We start from the raw sequence: 19,786 nt of genomic DNA, 5'->3' as shown, positions 1-19,786 counted from the left end.
GGACAACCTCCCATGAAAGTCCCAAAAATGTTAATTATTCCCCTCGATAGCTTTTTCCACAGTAACATTATTAACCGTTTCAATAAAAATGGCCATTTTGTAAGGTCATGCATACAGGTTTAGCTGTACTACTGGGATCCAAACCTAGCACTTTTTATCTGGGAGTTGGTAACACCCTGGCCACCACGCTATCCTTCCCCACAAACACACTCAGAAAGCCAGCCTTGTAACAAAATGTGGTTTATTCTCCAAAACAGACAAGCTAGACATCACTATTAAAATACCACAATAACTAGGAGCACTAATGAGCCAAGTACATGGAATCTTTTTTGGATAGGTTACACAAACACAAAGTAAACGAAAACTAAGAACTAAAGTGAATTCAGGGAAACAGGATGTCAGTCGTCCTTAAAAGGCATCAAAAACTATTTCATTTCAAAAGTATTTACGGTGATGAAGATAAGGCATAAATCTTCACGGTACCATGATAGCAAAATAGCGAAAAAGGCATGTAGCACTGGCGTAGCACATACGTCAAAAAACATCTGTCCAATTTGAATGGGGATGAGGCAAGGTCATACGAGATGTAATACTGTTAAAATGTACATAGCATGTGATTTGTGTATGCGCGATGTCAACCTATGGATTATATAAATGTTGATCATATCCAAAGGGAATCAGATGAGGGACGCCATGCCAGAAGAGATGCATGAAGTCCGATGTGGTCTGCTTTAAACTCTTGTTGAAACTACCATTTCTTTATCTTTATTCGTTTTCCACGATTCCACTTCCTCCTCAGATCTTGTCCTCCTTCTTCTCCTCCTCGGTGGGGTAGGAGTGCCAGGTGAGCCGCTCCTCGTAGAACGAGATGACCACCTGGGGACACTTGACGTTCGCCTCCTTGGCTGGGACCAGGTCGGCCTCGTCCGAATTTTTCCTGGGAAAAAAAGGAAAAGTTGTTATTGGTTTGGGTTATTACGGTTCCAGGGTGGATCTGGTGGGGTTTGTTCTTTTTAGGATTCTTCCGATTCCAGGGTCGGGTCTGCTGATAACAAGGAACGAAAGCGAGGCTACACACCATTTCATGAGGAACATGAGCTCTCCCGTGGAATCGGTAGCGCCTATGATCCTCTCTGGGTCCAGGGCACGTGCGAAGCCCCTCAGTTTCTCCGGCTGCATGAGACACAAATGTTGCAGCAAACTTCAATAACATGGCGCTAAGGGATTTAGAAAAAGGCCTCATGGCCTTCCAATCATTAATTACATTACACTGGTCACACTGGTTCTAAAATACTTAAGACAAAGGAAATGCGTCAATAATGCATATATAGAAAACCTCCGACATGTATTCTAGTCTGTCTCTCGGTACCGACACCGATACCAAATGCCTATGGTGGGGACCAGGTGGGGATCGGACTCACGTCTTCCTTTCTCTTCTTTGACTTGCCGTCTTCGCCCTCGCCCTCCATCTTCCTCTTGACCTCGTGGGCCGATTTCTGAGACTGCAGGAACTCTGCGATCAGGTCCGGGCAGTCCAAGTTGTCATCCGGTTCCCACGTGTTGTCGTCGCTGTGAAACCGTGAAGAATATAGGGTTTGAACAGAATCTGGAATATTTTGTTATTATTTTCAAGAGAACATAAAATGAGCCATTCATGAGGTCAACAAACTGTAGGTACTTAAGTATCAACATTTCACCACCACCCACGATGGATAATGTGTTCGCTCATTGTGATTGGCTGACAAATAATACCATCAAAGGTTTTGATCAGCTCTAGGTCTATGTCCCTCACCATGAAAGTGACAAACAACATTGTGTTTGGGCCACCTTGGGTTTGATTTGGTGTTTAGTTCTTCTACTTTGGTCTAGTTTTAGTGATTCAAAATGTTCCCACTGTAAGATTTTCATTACTGCTTTCCACATCAATACATTTCTGCAACAAATCTGTGATCGAGGTTGGCTTTTGAATAGCTAGCTTGAACCTGCCCTTTGCAACTATTTAACCGCAGCACTTTCGTTGAGACTAATTTGAGCCACTAAAAATAACGGCTCAATCAACTCAAGGATTTTTTTTCTCTCTAAAATCAATTTGATTCTGAGGCAAAGGCATCCAAATAAAGACTAAAGCTATGGCTGCATGGAACAGTCACATAATACAGGTTGAATAAATACATCTATTTTTTTATATACTGGGTTGTCCTCCAATGTGGTGCACATACTCTGTGTGTTGAGGAAAGACGACAAAGGGTTGTGGGTGTGGCTTGACCTCTTATGACAGTTAGGGTCCAAAACAGTGATCAATGTCTCCATGAATGACCTTAGCAAACCAGGGATGCACCAACAGTGGTATTTTATATGGGCCCTACAGCATGTTCCATATCAGGCCAACATCTGATACCGTCTGATGTCTGAGAACCTTTCCAGTATGAACATCTGATACACCAACATGCTTATCCAGTACACAACGTACTGGATGATTGAAAATCAGCCTGACTTCTGACACGAGCATGTGCGATGTCCAACCAGGAGACTATTCATCTTCCAAACTAAACGGATTGATGGCTTAGTCAAAGCAATGCGCTGACACCTAAGAGACAGACATTGGATAATAAGAAAGTAATAGATGATACAACTCGTCCCAACTTACTCTGAGAAGCCTTTCCATTTGAGCAGGTACTCCACCCGCCCCTTCACCACGCGCCGGTTCAGCACCTTCTCCACCACGTACTCTTCCTCTTCCTCCTCTTCCTCGGGCACGTCGTCCGCCTTCTTCTCCTTCTTCTCGACGACCGACGTCATCTTGCTCTCCGTCGGGACTGGCGGGGCGGCTGGGAGTGAGGAAGTGAGCGGCACAGGTCATTCCCCCCCTCGATTTAGGGCCAAGGCCATACGGCTTCAACTAGATACTGCTGCTGCTTCCCGGTGTTAGCACCCATCATTGAAGGGCCGTAAATGGCGTCCTTTGGCTGGAGTAAGGACTTAACTAGTAGCATCAATAGATGGGACATCATCACAACACTGGGCACTTGTGACTAACGGGCCACCAACAATTACAGTGGGACAAAACAAACAAGGCTCTTTGAATGGCGGACAACTTAAAAAATAAGTCATTTATAGAAAATAATGATTTATAAAACCTTCTGTAAGAGTGGGGCCATCATTAGAGGGTTCGGTAGTCTCGCTCATATCAGGTAGACCTTTGGACCAGGTTCCTGGTTCCTGGTCAACGTCAAGATTGTGGCATGATGGAAGCAATGGGACATCGTAGAGAGGAGAAAACAGCATTGGAAAGAGTGGAATTTATTGCAAAGATACATGGCTGACATTTTGAAGACGATGCAGAGAAGCAATTGTCAACCGTTGTGATCCTACTGGTTCCGTACTTCTACAAGGAGTTTTATCCTCGGTAGGACACTAATATATATGGCACTTATCTGCAGTCAACAAACGATACCCTATTTTTATTGGTGCACTCGGTGGATTGGGTTTGCGCGGTTTTCAAGAAAAGTTAGGGTGGATACTTGAAGGTTTCAAGTGCTTTGAAAGGGAGGGACCACTGAGGATATTCAAATTAAAATGCACATTTGTTTTCGTTCAAACTTTCTTTCAATCTAGCGAGAATTAAATAAAATGTGTAGGCTAGAGCACCATGCAAATGGCATGATTAATGCCATATTCTTGTAAAAAAAAAAAAAAAAAGCATGGTTGACGGATACATTTGACGATTGCTGCACCTTCGCAGCGAGAATTGCATAAAAAAAACACATTAGATAATCAGTAACCTCCATCCACTTATAACCTATCAATTGGTCCAACATTTAAGTAAAATCGACATCCCTAAGGTCTACGGCACTGGTGCTTGGCTGCCGTCTCGCACACGAGTGGAGAAGAGCCCACGACAAAGCCCCGGGAAGGGGCAGCGTGAGGCTCCATGTTGCCGCGGCGGAGCCGACAAGGGTCCACGGAGCTCGTTCCCCTGCACAGCAGCTATTAAAACGCGTCGCTTATCAATAAAACGCGATGTTGATGCGGAAGCACGACGCAGATGACCACATCTCGATGCTTTGGACTCATGCACACGTTAACGTTGACGTTAGCCTTACAAGAAACAACACATGTTTAGGGGGAGGGGAGAGAGGTAGGATGAAACTCACCCAAGCTACGTCTTTACAGTTTAAAATTGTGGAGCAACCCAACCGCAAAGAAAATCCTCTTCTCCGTGTCCCGGTTATGGTATTGTTTTGTTAACGATTGTATGATTATTGATGGTGAATAGCTTGCTAGAGCTAAGGGCTTCGTTTCCGCCCCCTTCGTCTGGTATACGCTCACACGAGAAAAAAAAACACACACACCAGCCCACTTGAGTTGATCTGTGCGCCGATTCTCACAAACTGGACGGATTGCCTGATGGAGCCCAGAGAGCAACAGGGCTGGAGAAACGGACACTATATAGATCTGTCACAGCGATATAAGTGAAAGGTGAAACAGAGAAGCTGAATGGAATGGGGTTATTCTTCTTCTTTGGGCTGGAGTTTTACTGTGTTAAAAAATAAAAGTCAGTCCATGGGGTAGGCCTACAACAAAGGCCTTTATCATAGGGCTGGTTCTGTATCCCCTTACTTATGGAGAGTTGTGAACTCATGTGTAGTGTGGACACTGGACAGCCATTGTGGCATCTAGTTTTCCTTTATCAAAGTGTATCAGTGACATACTTATTTATTTTACTTTCTAAGTAATTAATTTACAAAGGCAATATACCGGTAGATGCTTAAGCATCTACCGGTATATTGACTTTGTAAATTAATGATTAGATGGGCTTTTCTTGATACATGGTTAACATATCTGGGACAACTTGTTTACATGGAATGCTAGCAGCAACGCATCAAGTCAAATTGATGCTAATTCAGCTGTTATCATTCATTGTATTGGGCGTGTGTGGTAAACTCTATAAAACCCTATTCAACGGTTTAGTATTAATGGGGTAATCAATTGACCACTATGAGCTGTCATTGAATTATGTTAGATTATGATTTAACATTGATGTTTTTTTGCTTAAACATGGCGGGAGAAGTTCACAATGGAGGAAGATGTTCACGGCGCTGTAGCAATAGGTCCTTGCTGTAGGCCCTGGGTTTCCATGCGCACGCGCACTACAATCCGGAAGTGGCCGCCTCGTTTGAACGACGTCATGTCGTTCTGGACCTGACTTGCAAAAAAAGCAACAGAGGAGCCTCTCTACTGGGCACAACATAACACGCTGCCGGGTTTCAGGACTAGTTATCTGCCTGCAGGGACAATGGCAGGCGAGACACCCCCGGTGCAACCACGTTTTGTGTGAAAGTAAGTCAGTTTGGTCAGGTTTGTTTTTAAAAGTTACTAACTCAAGTCCGAAAAGATCGTGTTCTTATCTGTCATGAGTCGTACAAGAGTCAAGGGAGAGCGTTTAGTTCCATGACATTTCGTCGTTGAATACTTTAAAATATGTTTTTAGATTGGAAAGACGGTTGTGCATCTCATTCCAATTGTTTGTGTTGCTGGGGTGACGCCAGGAGTTTGATGAGGAGGTCTCTGGATGTACATTGAGATCCAGTGCTGTTTACAGGGAGATTGGTGTCCCCATCATTTAACATCGGATTACCTCGCTGAAAATGAAAAGCTAGGTAGCAGCAGAATGGTCCAAATACACACCCAAAACATGTTGTAATGTGAGTGGAAGGATGTGGTTTTTATTGAACAATATGGACTTTTTGTATACATATACATCAACACCCCATGTATATCTGTATATTCTGCTTACTTTATAGATTAACTTGGATAGATTTTTTAAGACATTAATTTATTTAGATTTTAGTGTAAAAGTGTTGGTGGATAATATTAAACATCGAAATTAAATAATGAACTCAAAGTTTAAATGATGATTCAGGGTGACAAATTCAGTTATTAATAATAAATCTAAACCTCAACACAACAGCAAGTCGATCTAGTTACCCATATATCTGTGGAGTCTACACAGTGCAACATTAATGGAGGTTTTACAATCAGTACATACTGGGGAGTTCTCAACTGGAGACTTTATGCCTGAACAAAAAATGCTGTGACCTTTAATGTTGCCAGGATACCCAACACTGCATTCTCACACCTGGCATGTTGGTTCAGGTGTTACAAGCTTGAGGGAAGTGCAACTTGGCATAGCGATCGTTTGAGAACAATGTCTATAGGTCCTGACTCTAAGGGCACTAGCTGGTTAGAAAGGCAATCACTCTAGATTTGGAAACTTTCCACTTTCGACAGAAACAAATAAAACCCTGAATATGATGGTTGAGGGAGGGGAACTGCATTCCAAAGCAGGGGAACACCAAGTGCCCTACTAGGATGGGACAGGGACATGAACATAACAAGCAGCCTATGATGTAACATTCAGAATGCTGACCAGCTATAGGGGATTAGGGGAAGTTATGTGTGCTTATATATGTGATTTCAGCTGTGTTGGTAAACTAAGCAAACTGTCATAGTAACAATATAACATATTTTTGTTTTGTATTCAATATAGAGGAGACAATTCTCGATACTATAGAAAAGACCTGCGTGAAATGTCATCTAGGGTAGGACAATGTAGGATATAGGATTTCTCTTTTGATGAGTAGGATAAATCATAAAAGGCCAATCTGTTATCTTGGCTGGCTTTTAGTGACTAATGTCTTGACTACTAATGTTGTTACAACTAATGTTGTTTTCCCTCCCCAGAGTTATGGATGATATGTAATCCAATTTTTGAATTGTTTTTTTTCATACATACCAATTTTCCTTTCTTTGACTTTGTAGATGTTTCCTGCGCGATGCAGTCTCTGGTACGATGATCGAGAATCAAGAAGACGATGTAAGCAACTTGTGCTCCCTCACTTATACATGCATGTTGTATTCATATCTGTACATGACCACCTGTACATGATTTTTCTTGGTCACCTGACACTTTAAACAAACATAAACAATCCGAGGCAAAACTATACCGCAAAACAAGGTTTCAGTGATAACCCCCCCAGCCCCCCAGGGTCCCAAAACAACAACAATCAATGAGGACATTCCAAAGGATGGCCTCATTAAGAATTAAAAAAAAAACGATCTTTGTTGTGTTGTTGGATGGAACACGTGACCTATTTTCTATTTTCTACCCTCCTCCCTTCCAGGAATTCATTGCGGTGAGGGTCCAAGATCCGCGGGTTCAGAATGAAGGCTCCTGGAACTCTCACGTGGATTACAAGATCTTCCTCCATGTGAGTACGGTATAGGCTTCACGTGCACCCTGATGACCGTGACTGGCGTGAGTGTGGGGAACCCAAGGAGTAGGGGAACAGTTTTTTTTTTGTGGACAGAGGAGGTCTGTTTCCCTTTTAGGCGGATGGTTGGTGTCTATCGTCGTCAGCAGAAGAGCTCCTTGTGTCCAGACATCCGTGACACAGGGCTTGTTCCTCTCTGAGTCACCTAATGGTTGGCTGAGATCCATTGAGCTCAGCCTCATCTCTGGGCGTCTTGTTGTTCTCTGCCTGGTCATGTTTTTCGCTGTCTGTGGCCCGAGGGATGGAAGGTGCATTTCATTGGTTTACTATTAAGTCATTTCATGACACAGAGGTTAAGAAAAAGGCCCATAGACAATGATGCATATAGGCTGGGGTTCCGCGTGCCTTCGTATTGCAGAAGCCTCGATTAGTGTCGTGGCAAGTCATGTGACCCAGGGTCATCTGCTCCTGCTGGCAGTGACAGCAGCTTGAGTCGTTGGGTTGTCTATGTTAGGCCTTGGCCCCCCAGTTACTGATGACGGCAATCTTAAAGTGTAGACGTTAAAAACACAATAACCTGAGAGCTGCATGGGTTCTTCCCGAACTACTACACCTCATTGTCAGAAGTGTCGTGAGATAGAAAGTTAAGGTAAGAGTAGAAAATTTTCCACTTCTTAGGACGGCTTGCATTCAAAGGTATATATTAGTGAGACGCCACTGCAGGAATGGCGACTTGTTTCCTTCCGGTTCTTCCCCGGATTCGTGTTTAATACATCCATGGTTGGAACCTAGAACCTTTTCGGCAAGGAGTCAAACGCACTAAGCACACTAAACACAGCCTCAGTACACTGCAGGTGTGAAATCCTGGCATGACAGGACTAAGCACAATAGAGCAGTGATACCAGAGATACCAGTAGATGACCTCTCTAGTGGGGAATGCCAGGCCTGCAGTCTGTTCCTATCCGAGTCACTACAGATGGATTATCACGCAGAATTCCGTCACAATCATTTATTCAGCGTCTCTCTTCAACACACCTTCTGGTGACTTGGCTGGAGGGAGGGCTATCAGCAAGGACCCTCTATCTCTTATCTGGTTCCAATAAGTGCAGAAGATTACCATTGTCCACTGTTACGTTGGTTTCTTACACATTTAACTCCAACTCCCCCATAAAGTATACCTTTGTCATATTTTATATCTGTATGCCTTTATGCAGAGGAGAGTGAAGAGAGACGTTGAGGAGGGTTGAGGAAGTGAGAGGGAATTGGCATGTAGCAGATGGTCGCGGGTGTTTCGATTTATCTTTAATTAGAAGACACATTTTAAGCACACATAAGGCCAGGCTGTTGGTATGGCCATTCGAAATTTGAAGATGCACCTTATTTCTTTCAGCGGTGATTGTTTTCAGTCACATGAAGGTTTAACAGTGTTGTCGCAGTGACTGAAATGTTCACCTTATGTGGAATGGAACTTGTTCATCTGCTTTTAGAATGACAATCCCTTCCCAACCATTTTAGAAATGATCATTGGAACTCTGCCCTAGAGGAAGCTCTGATGTTCAGACATTTTCCTCGAGATAAAGGTTCATATTCTGCCACAAATGTAAAACACACAGATTCAGCAAACATTCCCCTGGGGTCTGTGTGTCCGTAGGTGTGTCTCTATGTGGGAAAATAGTACTGATAGCCTTGCTCAATGTTTTCCTGCATGCCCTGTATCAGCTGGCGCCAGAGCTCGCCTTGCATGCCTCAAGGTTTTACAGTCGGTAATCAAAAGGCAATATCTTTTTTTTAACGTTAAGTTTTGATCACTGTGTGAAATATCCGTCCAACTATTGAACTCTTTCCTTATAGGTGTTTATTGTAACGATCATCATTGGTGGTTTATCTTTTGTGAAACAGTTTTATTTTGTTCGTTTCAGACCAACAGCAAGTCCTTCACCGCCAAGACCTCATGTGTGCGACGGCGCTACAGCGAGTTTGTGTGGCTCAAGAAGAAGCTGCAGAAGAACTCTGGTCTCGTGTAAGTTACTTAAACACAAATGTGTCTGTGTGTGTTTATATTTGTTTTGGCTAATCAAGAAAGCAGTGGAGGAGGATGTTTGTCATGTACCAAAGAATTTGCAACAAAGCAGAGATAAGATCCAACGTCTCACAGCAAAATCATTAACTGAACTCACTCCACAATTGTTAGCTTTGTTTCTGTCCGTGTCTCCCTGACTTCCTGTCTGAAGTAGAGTAATGCAGATCCGGTCTGACCCCCACACTCCCACCTCATGTCATATGATGCAGAAGAGGTCATTAGGCTAGGCGGGGGAGGGGGGCTATTGGAGGGATGAATGGTCTTATGTTTTGTTTGTGTTCCTGTCTAGGCCCGTCCCAGGCCTGCCAAACAAGTCCTTCTTCTCCTTCAGCAATGAGGACTTCCTGGAGAGGAGGAGGACGGGCCTCCAGAGCTTCTTGGACCAGTCAGTCTGCCTCTTATTCACAGATAAACAACCAATGGATTATTCATTTGTAATCGTTATGTCTCAAGAATCACTAGGACATGAAGTGAAGGATATCTAGTCTACACTTTCTTGAGTATGTGTTTGGCTCCAGAAGGGTTCCTGTTTCGATCCCCAACGCTCGCAGCCTAGGCCTCTTTGAGCAAGATGCCTAACAGGCGAAGCTCATGAGTGACATGCATGTCACAATCAGTCACAAGCGTGTGTTGAATCAGTGATTCTCAAATGCGAGTGCATTTTGAGTTGCTAGCACATGCCGAAACGTAATATTTAGAAGCTCATGAATTAACTAATGTATAATTTCATGTTTAAATGTCTTACCATCTCACTGCGTTCAGCTCCAGTTGTCACAGATTCCGTGTTTTTTTCCTTCAATATTGGGAAATGAATGTGGTGACTTAGTGAGTAATGACACCCGTGAGTCTGCCCCGTGGAGAACCACCCAACCTGATGACTGCTTCCTCCCGCCCTCTGCAGGGTGCTCCACATGACGGTGTGCCTCTCGGACAGCCAGCTGCACCTCTTCATGCAGACCCAGCTGCCTGTGCGCCACATCGAGGACTGCGTCCAGGGCCACACCCCCTACACCGTGACGGACGCCATCCTCACCTACGCCTCGTCCAATCGGGGCTTCGCCCAGGCCCAGGAGGAGGACCTGCAGAAGGAGCGGGGTTCCAGCGTGGTCTCCTACGAGTCCATGGAAAGGTCTGAACGAGCGGTGAAACGCAGTGCGGATGTGTTTTAGTCCCATTTGGGGGTCTTCAAAGTATGAGTGATGTATTGAATGATGTAGCTGTGGATAGGGGTAGGGACACACAGACAGGAGGCTTGTTGACAGGGATGTCAATTGTATGACATGAGCAATAGACAATATGCAATATGTAATATTAGTACCGGTATATGCTACATGTGAACCTCCTTAGATGGCGGAATTTGATTGGTTCGCTATCTCGGGATATTGGGCAATATCCCATGGAGTTCTCAAACTCGGGATATTGCGTGACGGTCGTCACGCTAATAGAAACAAATAAACCGCATATATATAGTAGCCGGACTACAGATGGAAATTAGCCCCTGGGCGACAATCTGGCACATTTACGTGTACTGCTGGACATGTTTATTAATGTGCATTGTCATTTGAGTGTTCATGTGTACTATATACTAAAACAATTATTCACCTCAGGCTCCGTGAATAGTGGGGAATAGCCTATTCCCCACTATTCACTTTGCTCTCAGCGAATAATTGCTAATTATACAATATAAGTTATTGTTCTCCAGATGAGGGGCCAAGCAGTTGTATTTAAAAGCTTCTCACTGACAGGGAATCTGCTCCCGTTTAGATTCTGTAAACCAGTGGCTAGTGTGCCTGACCAGTGAACACCCGGATCGGACTAATTAAACTCTCTTCTCTCTCGTCACTTCACGTGCAGCCCGTCCCCGCATCTCCCCTCCCAGCAGCCCAACGGGGAACCCCTGCAGGCCATCCTGGAGACCCCCGATTCGGCCGACGCCCGGCGGATGGTCTGCCACTCGGAGAGGTCGTCGCTGCAGGTCCTCCAGCAGGACCACCACCTGGAGGCCGTCCTCCAGCCGCACCCCCCGGCCGCCGCCTCCTTCTACGTGGGGAGCAGCCTCGACGAGGGGCCCTCCCTAGGGAGTCCCCCCGAGGCCACGCCCGCCGGACGGATACAAGCGTCGGTGGAGGTGCACTCGCCCATGGGAGAGGCCGCCGCGCCCGACTTCAGGGAGGAGCTGGAGGAGGTGGAGGACGTGGAGGACGTGGAGGAGGTGGAGGAGGTGGAGGAGTGTCTGGCTGAAATGCGGCCGACGGAAGAAGTGGTGGCCAGGGCTCCAAGTGTCCCTGTAGACGGTGTGTGTACCGACAGCCAGGAGGAAGAGGTGGAGCCACAGGAGGGGGAGGTGGAGCCACAGGAGGGGGAGGTGGAGCCACAGGAGGGGGAGCAGCAGGAAGGGCTGGTGGCGCAGCAGGAGGAGGGGCTGGTGGAGCAGGAGGTGGTGGCCAAGCAGGTGGAGCAGCAGCAGGAGGAGGAGATGAAGCAGGAGGTTGTGGCAGAGCAGCAGCAGCAGCAGCAGGAGGAGGAGGTGGTGGAGGAGGTGGCGTTGTTGGAGCCGGAGGAGGTGGAGGTGGAGAATGAGGTGGAGAAGCAGGAGCATGGGAATGGTGACTCGGGAGAGGTGGTGGTGGAGGAGGAGGTGGTGGTGGTGGAGGAGGAGGCGGAGAAGGAGGGGGTGCATGTGAATGGGACTGGCGACTCGGGAGAGATGGTGGAGGAAGAGGAGGAGGAGCAGCAGCGTGTGAATGGGATCGATGACTCAGGAGACCACACTGAAGCGGTCTGCGGTGCCGGCGGGCTCCTGGACCATGTCGTCTCAGAGCAGGAGGAAGATGATGAGGAGGAGGAGGAGGAGGAGAAAGAAACTAAGGTGAACTCTGAGCAGCAGGTCCTCCAACAAACCTCCCGGGCTGAGCAGGAACACGACCCCGGGCGCCTCTTGAGTCCTGAGGAGCCCGGTGTGGAAGCAGGCAGCGTTTCAGAGGAGCCTCTTGGTCCCCCTGACGACCGCGCTGGAGAAGGCCCTCATCAGGACGGGGCGTGTGGAGGAGCAGAGAGCAGTACGGTTGTTCTGGAGACGGAGACCAGCGGCCCAACGCTCCCCTGTGTGAACCCCGTGTCCCAGTCTGAACGCCGTGGCGATGGCGCGATCCAGGAGGGACATGCTCCCCCAGTCTCACAGGAAGAGGATTTAGAGATGTCCGTTAACACCGACGCTCAAGATGAGGACTCAGGATCTCTGGTGTCTTTAGATGGGATCCACCCAACGGTCGACCCCGAGGACGCCATCCGGAACGTGAACGGCCACTTGGAAGAGTCCGCCGAAGAAGTGGCGCCCTCTACGGGAGCGGAGGACTCAAGCGTTTGTGAGTCACACAAGACCACGCGCTCTGCGGACAATTTGATTTGGTCCGAGGCGGGCGACGCCCGACCGGCGCCGGACGAGGCCCTGGACCTCTGCCCGACCCCCGGGGCCCTCGGGGCGGGAGAGGCTCCAGAGCTCGACGCCACTGTGTGAGTGAGGCCGGACCCAGGGCCCAGCCCGGTGCGCCTGAGCCAGCAGATGGTGGAGGATCAGGGGTAGGTTACAGCGTCCCCGCCGTCTCTGGATCACGAGCCAGGGATGGGCCGGGCCATTAGCTTTAACAACTGGAACGCCATCCAGAGCCGGCCATTAGCCTAACAGCCCCGCTCAGGGACGACGTGGCGGGCACTGATTAGGGACCGCCGCACACCTGCTGAGCCCCAGACAGCCAATGGGAACCACCCTTTTATTTCTTTTCTTTTTTTAAAGGCAAATGTGTCCTTCCATAACAACGCGCACGCATATACACACACGGACGCACACGAGGAGATATATTCTAGCAAGTCGTTAAGTAAAATCATTATTCAGCGATTGAGTAATTGAGTTTGTAATTCAATTTATCTAAAGTATAGTCCGATGGAGCCTGCTAGAGTGTTGAGGATGGACTCATCGTGCATAGCAGTCGTTTAGGTCCACCGTATGTTTCTTGGAGTATAGATGATCCCTCGTTATGTGTCTCTGTCCTCTTCAAAATGTTTGGTGAGTTTAAGTCTTCTTGAATCACGCCTGTAAAATGAGAGCTTTGTTCCGTCAGCAGAGGGCGCTCATGTTTACAAAGGGTTTCAGGTTTCCGATTTAGATTTGCACAAGGAAAAGGGATTAATTTAAAATCGTTGTAATTAAAAGATTAGACATATATATTTTTTAAGTGAAAAACAAAACGACCCGTGACAGTTGAAACAAATGTTGCCTTAGGTGCGCTAAAAATTGGTCCTACTTGCTTTTTGAATATGGAAGTAGGTGATTTCAGTTTGTAGGGGGGCGCGCACACAGCAGTTCATCAAAACGATATCGGCTCGCTAATGACCGTTAGGCGTTATGAGATAATATTTTACATTATATTACTTACTTACCAATGCATATACGGAGAAGGACCACGAGTAGACCTCAGGTGACACACTGACTCTTATATTCACTGGCAGGTGCGTTGGACCACCGCGCAGGGACAGATCATATGTCCACCTGTAACCTCACACATGTACCAATAGCATTATAATTATAAAAGACTACAAGAAGCGAGGGTGGTTTTCCAGATTCACTGCCTTGGTCAAGTTGATCACTCAGACCAGCGCTTTAAGCCTGGATGTGAAACGTGTCGTCGTAAGAAGTTTAAATCACTGCTGATATTTCATGCAGAGGACTAAATGAAAGCAAGGACCATCTAAATTGTATCCAAGCCAGCTGACACTGTCCAGTGTAGCCGGCGATGCAGCCAGTGTTGGCAGATTGGGCGGGAAATCTGGCCAAATCTGGCAACACAGATTTTCTGGCAGGACGGCCTCTAGTTGTACATTTGGACCTCCTTTGTATTTCAGTCCTGCTGCTCACTACACCAGACCCTAGTCTAACACGATGTTTAACGGACGCCACTTTTTTTAAACGAAGTAAGCTTTCAGGTCCAAAGTTATAGTTTGATTGTTTTAGTGGGTGCTTTATCTTCAACACATCAGACAGTGTTGGGCCCCTACTAGCTCTACTGTATAGCCTACCTTTTATTGTCGCCTATGGTGTTTTATCAATGTGCGCTCGGAGAAATGTTCCCATGGGAACCGTGAGCTCTGGTTCTGCACGGTGAATTGTGTATGCTTTACTTCCACCTAGTGGTTTTAAATGAAAGTTCAGTTACCACAGGTTATGTTCAACTAAAATATGTAATTGCTTTTTATGAGACTGGTTGTGTTGAAAATGTTAACAAATTTCGGGTAGGCCTACTGTTATTCATAGTATGTTTTCAGTTTACATTTGAGAAATTGTTTTGGACTTTACTGAATAGAGGAAATAAATATACAATTAAGTTGAACACATTTCTGTATTTTGTTTTTCATGTCCACGACATTTATACCATTTCCATAACACACATAACGGACCAAAAGTAATAAAGGAAAACGTACAGGAAAAGTTAAATTAAATCATAGGGGAAAAAATAATAACAATATATTGTTGATGGATTTCCCGCACGGCCCCTTCCTGGAATTCCCAGACGGATGTGCGGCGGTTCTGAGGACGAAAACAAGAACGCAGTCATTCAGAGGGGTCGGTGGGGAAATGAGCATTAATAATTCAGCGTTCATTTACAGCCGCGGCCATCGGACCGGATCAGGGAATCATTTTCTTAAATAGCACGACTGTTGTTCGAAGCGCGCACAATATTTATTCTCGATCACTGTCGATTACGGCGCCGCCGAGCGCCCGTCTCCACGCCGAGCGCCCGTCTCCACGCCTCGCCGTTCTCCGCCGGTCGCACGCCGTAAAACGGCGGGGTCAACGACTTGGAGATACTTCGATGGTGGCGTGGATGAGTACCAGGGGGCCGGTTTGTGCGTATTAGGGCCCCCGCTAATGGCCTTTAATGCTGATGATAAGATGTGTCGTACCTGTTGGCACTCAGAGGATGTAGGCCTGGTCTAGGAAGTCTTTGGGAACGATCCCAACTGCCCCCTTCAGCTCGCCTACCCACCAGCCATGGATGTTGTACACCTGGAGTGGAGGGAACGCAAACACGCGCGCGAGCGCGCCCACACACACTTTTGAGTGAATATCAGGAAGAACGAGGACACTTAATGGAAAAAGGAATGCATAATAAAAACCATACCAGTTATAAACTGTTGATAAACATATCGTTTTCTGTCTTTAAAAATAATAATGTTAATTATTCCTGTGTCGTGGATCTCTGGAGCAAGAAGATGACTGAATGAATGGCGAAGGGTCTTTGATGTTAAATGTGTTCCTCTTGGTAAATTAAAGTCACAGAAGCGCTAAAGCTCAGGAGCTGAAACGGGTTGAAAAAGTATCTGAGAAATAATTTATTCCCTGTGAAGATCAGTGTCCAAACTCACAACATAAACCCATTGGAGTAAGATTATATTACGACCATCTAGAAGTATAAACATAAACATCAGTTAGAAAAATGCTCTATGGTTATTATATAAATAATCGCTTTTTTAATGAAAACTGATACAAACGAAAAATGTTTACAAACAAAGTAATGATTGATTGATGAAGCACATCCTTATAAAACAACATATTTATTGTGCAGTTATTGAGGACACATGGGCATTAAAGCCTTATGGTAAAGATAAAAACTCCTTGATACCATTAATCATTTCCCATCATTGTTACAACTGGGAAAATATTTCACATTTGCTTTGAGTCACAATTTAGGTACTAAGAATCACTTTAGGAGATGATATAAGCTACTATTATAGCCGTTTTATTAGTATAATTATTATAACTGCATAACAGTATGCAGGTTTCACACTCCCTGGCGCGACCAGATTAAGACCTTTTAGAAATAAAATAAAAACGGCTGCAAATGCAAATACCCAATCTGGTCTCCCGGTTCATTTCCACCCGGTTCATCTCAACCCGGTTTCCGCCAACTCGGGGGTTCATCTTAACCCGGTGGTTCAACTCCACCCGGTGGTTCAACTCCACCCGGTGGTTCCTCTCAACGCGGTGCATCGGTTTGCCTCAGCAGCATCACCCCACCTTGACTATTATTTGATCACCGCCTTCTCGCCCCTTTTTAAACCTGCGGATCAATACTTGGACGGAGGCCCAGGCTGGGTGGGGTCCAGGTGGGGGCACCTGCTCCCCTCCCAGCGCCTGCTGCTCCGCTGCTCCGGCGCCGGAGCCCCCCCGCCCCCCCGCCTCTCGGAGGCCATTAGAGCCAACGTGTCCTCTGGACCCGCGCGTACTCACGCAGGCACTAGAGCGCCGCCGGGGGGGAGAGTGCTGAGGCACTCAGGGGCAGACGCACACACACCCACACGCACACACGGGCACGCACACAAGGGCACGCACACACACCCACACGCACGCACAAACGCACGCACACGGGCATGCACACACCCACACGCACACAAGGGCACGCACACGCACGCACACACACGCACACAAGGGCACGCACAAACGCACGCACACACGGGCAGGCACACACACACACACACACACACACACACACACACACACACACACTCACACACACAAGCTCACACACACACAAGCTCACACACACACACAAATACGCACACACACACACACACACATTTACCCTATAGCCGTGGCAGTATCAATCTATGAGGGATGGTGTTGGGCTTTCTAATCTCCCAGTAGGAAGTGGTGCAATAAGGGACACATTACAGAGCCCTGGTAGGCAGCTCATGTGCATTCTAAAGAGCTCCAGCTGGATATCTGTGTATGTGTATGCATACGTATATATAATGTATGTTTGTGTATATTCTTGAAGGCAGGGTGTGTGTGCGTGTGTGTCTTCCTCTGTGGCCACACACACACACACACTCACACACGGACACAGACACACACACACATACACACACACACACACACATACCCTACACATTTTGTATACACATTTGAATGAAACCAAATGCAAAAGAGTCGGTTCCCACACCGACACGCAAACACGCTCATACACAACCCGGCGTTGATGTAAGGCACTTGTGAAAGGCTTTCCATTCTGGCTGAGCGGGAGCATACACATGGCACGCACGCACACACACACACACACACACACACACACACACAGCCCACTCTTGGACAGCGGTGGACGTTAACACAAACACGGTGCGGCGGTGATAGATGGCGTGTTGTCGGCGCGGCGCGGGCCTATCACCCAGCCCTACGACACGGCTCTGCAGCCAGAGTAATGACAGGCCGGCCAGCTGCTAATGAGGGCTGGCTGGACAACCCGTGGATGAATGGATCGCTTAGAGGACCGGGTGGAGGTGGGGGGTGCGGGATTGGGGGGTGATGCAGGGGGGGGGGGGTTGGGGCTCGCGGAGCACGTAAGCTTCAGAGCCACGATGAGCGGATCATCATCTGTCGGTGGCCCCCCTGTAGAAGTCCAACCGCACATTATCCCCATCGTCATCGCCTTCGTCCTGGTCATGAGCTCATGTCCGCACTCTTCCTCGGTCAGCCCTGCTAAGTGGGACCCCCGACCTTAAACTTGGGTTGCAAAAATAAAATTCAACCGAATGCAAAGAGCAACGAGCCGTTCGGCCTCAAGGACGGCCTAGGGAGGGGAAGTGGGGTCTCGCTGGAGCTTAAGGGGAGCGAGGTGCTCGGTATTTACACCACGGCCTCCTCTGTACCGCGGGGAGGCCAGGCCACGGCCCTGACTCGGACCACCGGCTCCCACTCTCGGTCCCTCTTCCTCTTCCCCTGCTTCTATTTCTGCATCCTCTTCCCATACTTCTGCCTCTTCCTCTCCCTCCCTAGAGAAAGAGTACAGGAAGTGAATAGGTGGAGAGGGAGCGGGGGGGAGAGAGAGACTGGGTTGGGGGGCAGGGGGACAGAAGGATAGATGGTGTAACGAGGAGATAGAGGGGGGGAGGGAAGGGGGCTGTCTGTCTCTCCCTTGGGGGCTTCACAGCAGCGATTCCGCCGACCACAGTGACAGCAGAGTTTTATTTATCTGCACGGCCCATCTGTGCGCTCGGCGTCATATTCTCTTCCGAGTAGCGGCCCTTTCTGGATTATCAGCGCCGCCATTTTAATACGCGCTTCCCCGGCTGCGGAGTGGGCGCCAATGGCGGTGGAAGGCTGTCAGGCGTGCAGGAGTCCATCCTGAGACGGGGTTCATCCAGAGTACACCTGCTGTAATAGGGACATTCAGGGAGGCGCGCAGACTCAATTACCCAAATGACACACAACAACACAACAAAAAAAAAAGCACCCCCAGAAAGAAAAAAAAAACACTCCGCTGCTGAGTCTCCCAGTGTCCTCGCCCTTCTGTTGGAGTCGCTTGTCTTTGGGATTGATTTGTGGCGCCGGCGTGCGGTTCTACATCGTTTTAACGGCGAGGACGATTGCGCTTGGCACGGTTTTTGTATTTGGGTGGCGGCGGCGTGAGTGCACACACAGGTTGTTAAGTGTTCATTGGAAACTTTGCACTGAACTCGTACACCATAATCAAGCCGGGTAGGAATGGTAAAAGAGAGAATAAAACTGAAAGATGGGAATATCACTCTGAGGTGTGTGCTCGCTCGCCGGAGCAGAGCTCCTGGGAGTTGCTTCCACTGGGCTCGGACTCGGACCGTGTTACCCGGGAACAAGTGTGTGTGTGTGTGTGTGTGTGTGTGTTAGCGTGCATGTGCAGTGTGTGTGCATGCATGGGCAGTGTGTGTTTGTGCAAGGAGTGTGCGTGTGTACATGTACGTGCAGTGTGTGTCTGTGTGTGAGACTATGCAGTATTTATGTGTGTGTGCACGTGCGTGCATTGTGTGTGGTTGTGTATAGGCAATGTGTCTTTGTACAGGCACTGTGTGTGTGTGTGTGTGTGTCACTGTTTGCGTGTGTGTGTGCATGTGCAGAGTGTGTGCGTGCTTGTGCAGCGTGTGTGCGCGCATGTGCAGCATGTTTGTGTGCGTGCACGCACGTACAGTGTGTGTGTGTGTGTGTGTGGGTGCACATGCAGCCTGAATGGGACTGAGCCCAGACTAAAAGCCGCGTGGGGGTGAGAACAGCGCCGCGTTGTGGCCGCTGCCGTGCACTGACACGTTGACCTCCCGTTGACTCCGGGAGAGGGAGCGAGTGAGCGAGCGAGGGCGAGAGAAGGAGCGCGTGGGCGGGGCTGGCGCCGGGAGCAGGTTGCCATGACAACACCTGCAGTGTACCGGCGCGATCGTTTATTTACCACTCAGGGGGCTGGCTAATGGCGGCATTGTGATGGGCCCATCGCTCACGTCCCCCTGACCGCAGGACGGACCGACGGCCGAGCCTGACGCCCGCGAAGGTTAGCACAGGACGGGGGGGCTCAGGGCGGCGCGGTGGGACAGGTGTAGCGCTGAGAGCCCCCCCCCCCCCCCCCCCCTCCAGCCCCGC

General features: G+C 48.0%; 3 protein-coding genes across 4 annotated transcripts in view; 1 reads left to right on the top strand and 2 right to left on the bottom strand.

Annotated features, from left to right (window-relative positions):
- Positions 1 to 222: 222 nt before the first annotated feature.
- On the bottom strand, positions 223 to 4,404 carry cbx1b (chromobox homolog 1b (HP1 beta homolog Drosophila)). Of its 2 annotated transcripts, XM_030340061.1 has the most exons (6): positions 4,155 to 4,404; positions 3,138 to 3,219; positions 2,648 to 2,828; positions 1,422 to 1,569; positions 1,079 to 1,173; positions 223 to 937 (listed from the first exon to the last, which is right to left on the bottom strand). In XM_030340061.1, the coding sequence occupies exons 2-6, from the start codon at positions 3,184 to 3,186 to the stop codon at positions 796 to 798; spliced, it is 615 nt and encodes a 204-aa protein (XP_030195921.1). In that variant the 5' UTR covers positions 3,187 to 3,219; positions 4,155 to 4,404; the 3' UTR covers positions 223 to 795. The 2 variants fall into 2 exon arrangements, with proteins under 2 accessions (XP_030195921.1, XP_030195922.1); XM_030340062.1 differs by lacking the exon at positions 3,138 to 3,219 and having other exon boundaries at positions 4,155 to 4,344.
- Positions 4,364 to 12,871, top strand: snx11 (sorting nexin 11). The gene is made up of 9 exons (XM_030340967.1): positions 4,364 to 4,479; positions 5,072 to 5,340; positions 6,823 to 6,877; positions 7,185 to 7,271; positions 9,194 to 9,294; positions 9,644 to 9,739; positions 10,256 to 10,483; positions 11,209 to 11,960; positions 12,060 to 12,871. Exons 3-9 carry the CDS (start codon positions 6,854 to 6,856, stop codon positions 12,869 to 12,871), a joined length of 2,100 nt encoding a protein of 699 aa, XP_030196827.1. The 5' UTR covers positions 4,364 to 4,479; positions 5,072 to 5,340; positions 6,823 to 6,853.
- Positions 12,872 to 14,754: 1,883 nt separating this feature from the next.
- skap1 (src kinase associated phosphoprotein 1) overlaps positions 14,755 to 19,786 on the bottom strand; it is a 37,757-nt gene continuing 32,725 nt past the window's right edge. The window contains exons 12-13 of the mRNA XM_030340031.1: positions 15,313 to 15,415; positions 14,755 to 14,935 (exon numbers count right to left, since the gene is read on the bottom strand). Of these exons, the coding sequence (XP_030195891.1) occupies positions 15,323 to 15,415 (93 nt within the window). The 3' untranslated portion in view covers positions 14,755 to 14,935; positions 15,313 to 15,322. The remainder of the gene's footprint in view (positions 14,936 to 15,312; positions 15,416 to 19,786) is intronic.

Source organism: Gadus morhua, chromosome 18 (assembly GCF_902167405.1).
Source record: "Gadus morhua chromosome 18, gadMor3.0, whole genome shotgun sequence".
NCBI lineage: Eukaryota > Metazoa > Chordata > Actinopteri > Gadiformes > Gadidae > Gadus > Gadus morhua.
The sequence above is the reverse complement of the archived record's forward strand: the minus strand, read 5'-3'. Positions and strand labels throughout refer to the sequence as shown.

Bases quoted from the DNA above. Each gene is read 5' to 3' on its own strand.
- cbx1b (XM_030340061.1), bottom strand. From the start codon at position 3,186: ATGAGCGAGACTACCGAACCCTCTAATGATGGCCCCACTCTTACAGAA. The intron at 1,174-1,421 runs GTGAGTCCGATC...TGTCTCATGCAG, and splicing joins CAAAGAAGAGAAAGGAAGAC to CCGGAGAAACTGAGGGGCTT. The intron at 938-1,078 runs GTGTGTAGCCTC...TTTTTTTCCCAG, and splicing joins CTCATGTTCCTCATGAAATG to GAAAAATTCGGACGAGGCCG.
- snx11 (XM_030340967.1), top strand. From the start codon at position 6,854: ATGATCGAGAATCAAGAAGACGAT. The intron at 9,740-10,255 runs GTCAGTCTGCCT...CGCCCTCTGCAG, and splicing joins CTCCAGAGCTTCTTGGACCA to GGTGCTCCACATGACGGTGT. The intron at 11,961-12,059 runs GTGACTCGGGAG...GCGACTCGGGAG, and splicing joins GAAGCAGGAGCATGGGAATG to AGATGGTGGAGGAAGAGGAG.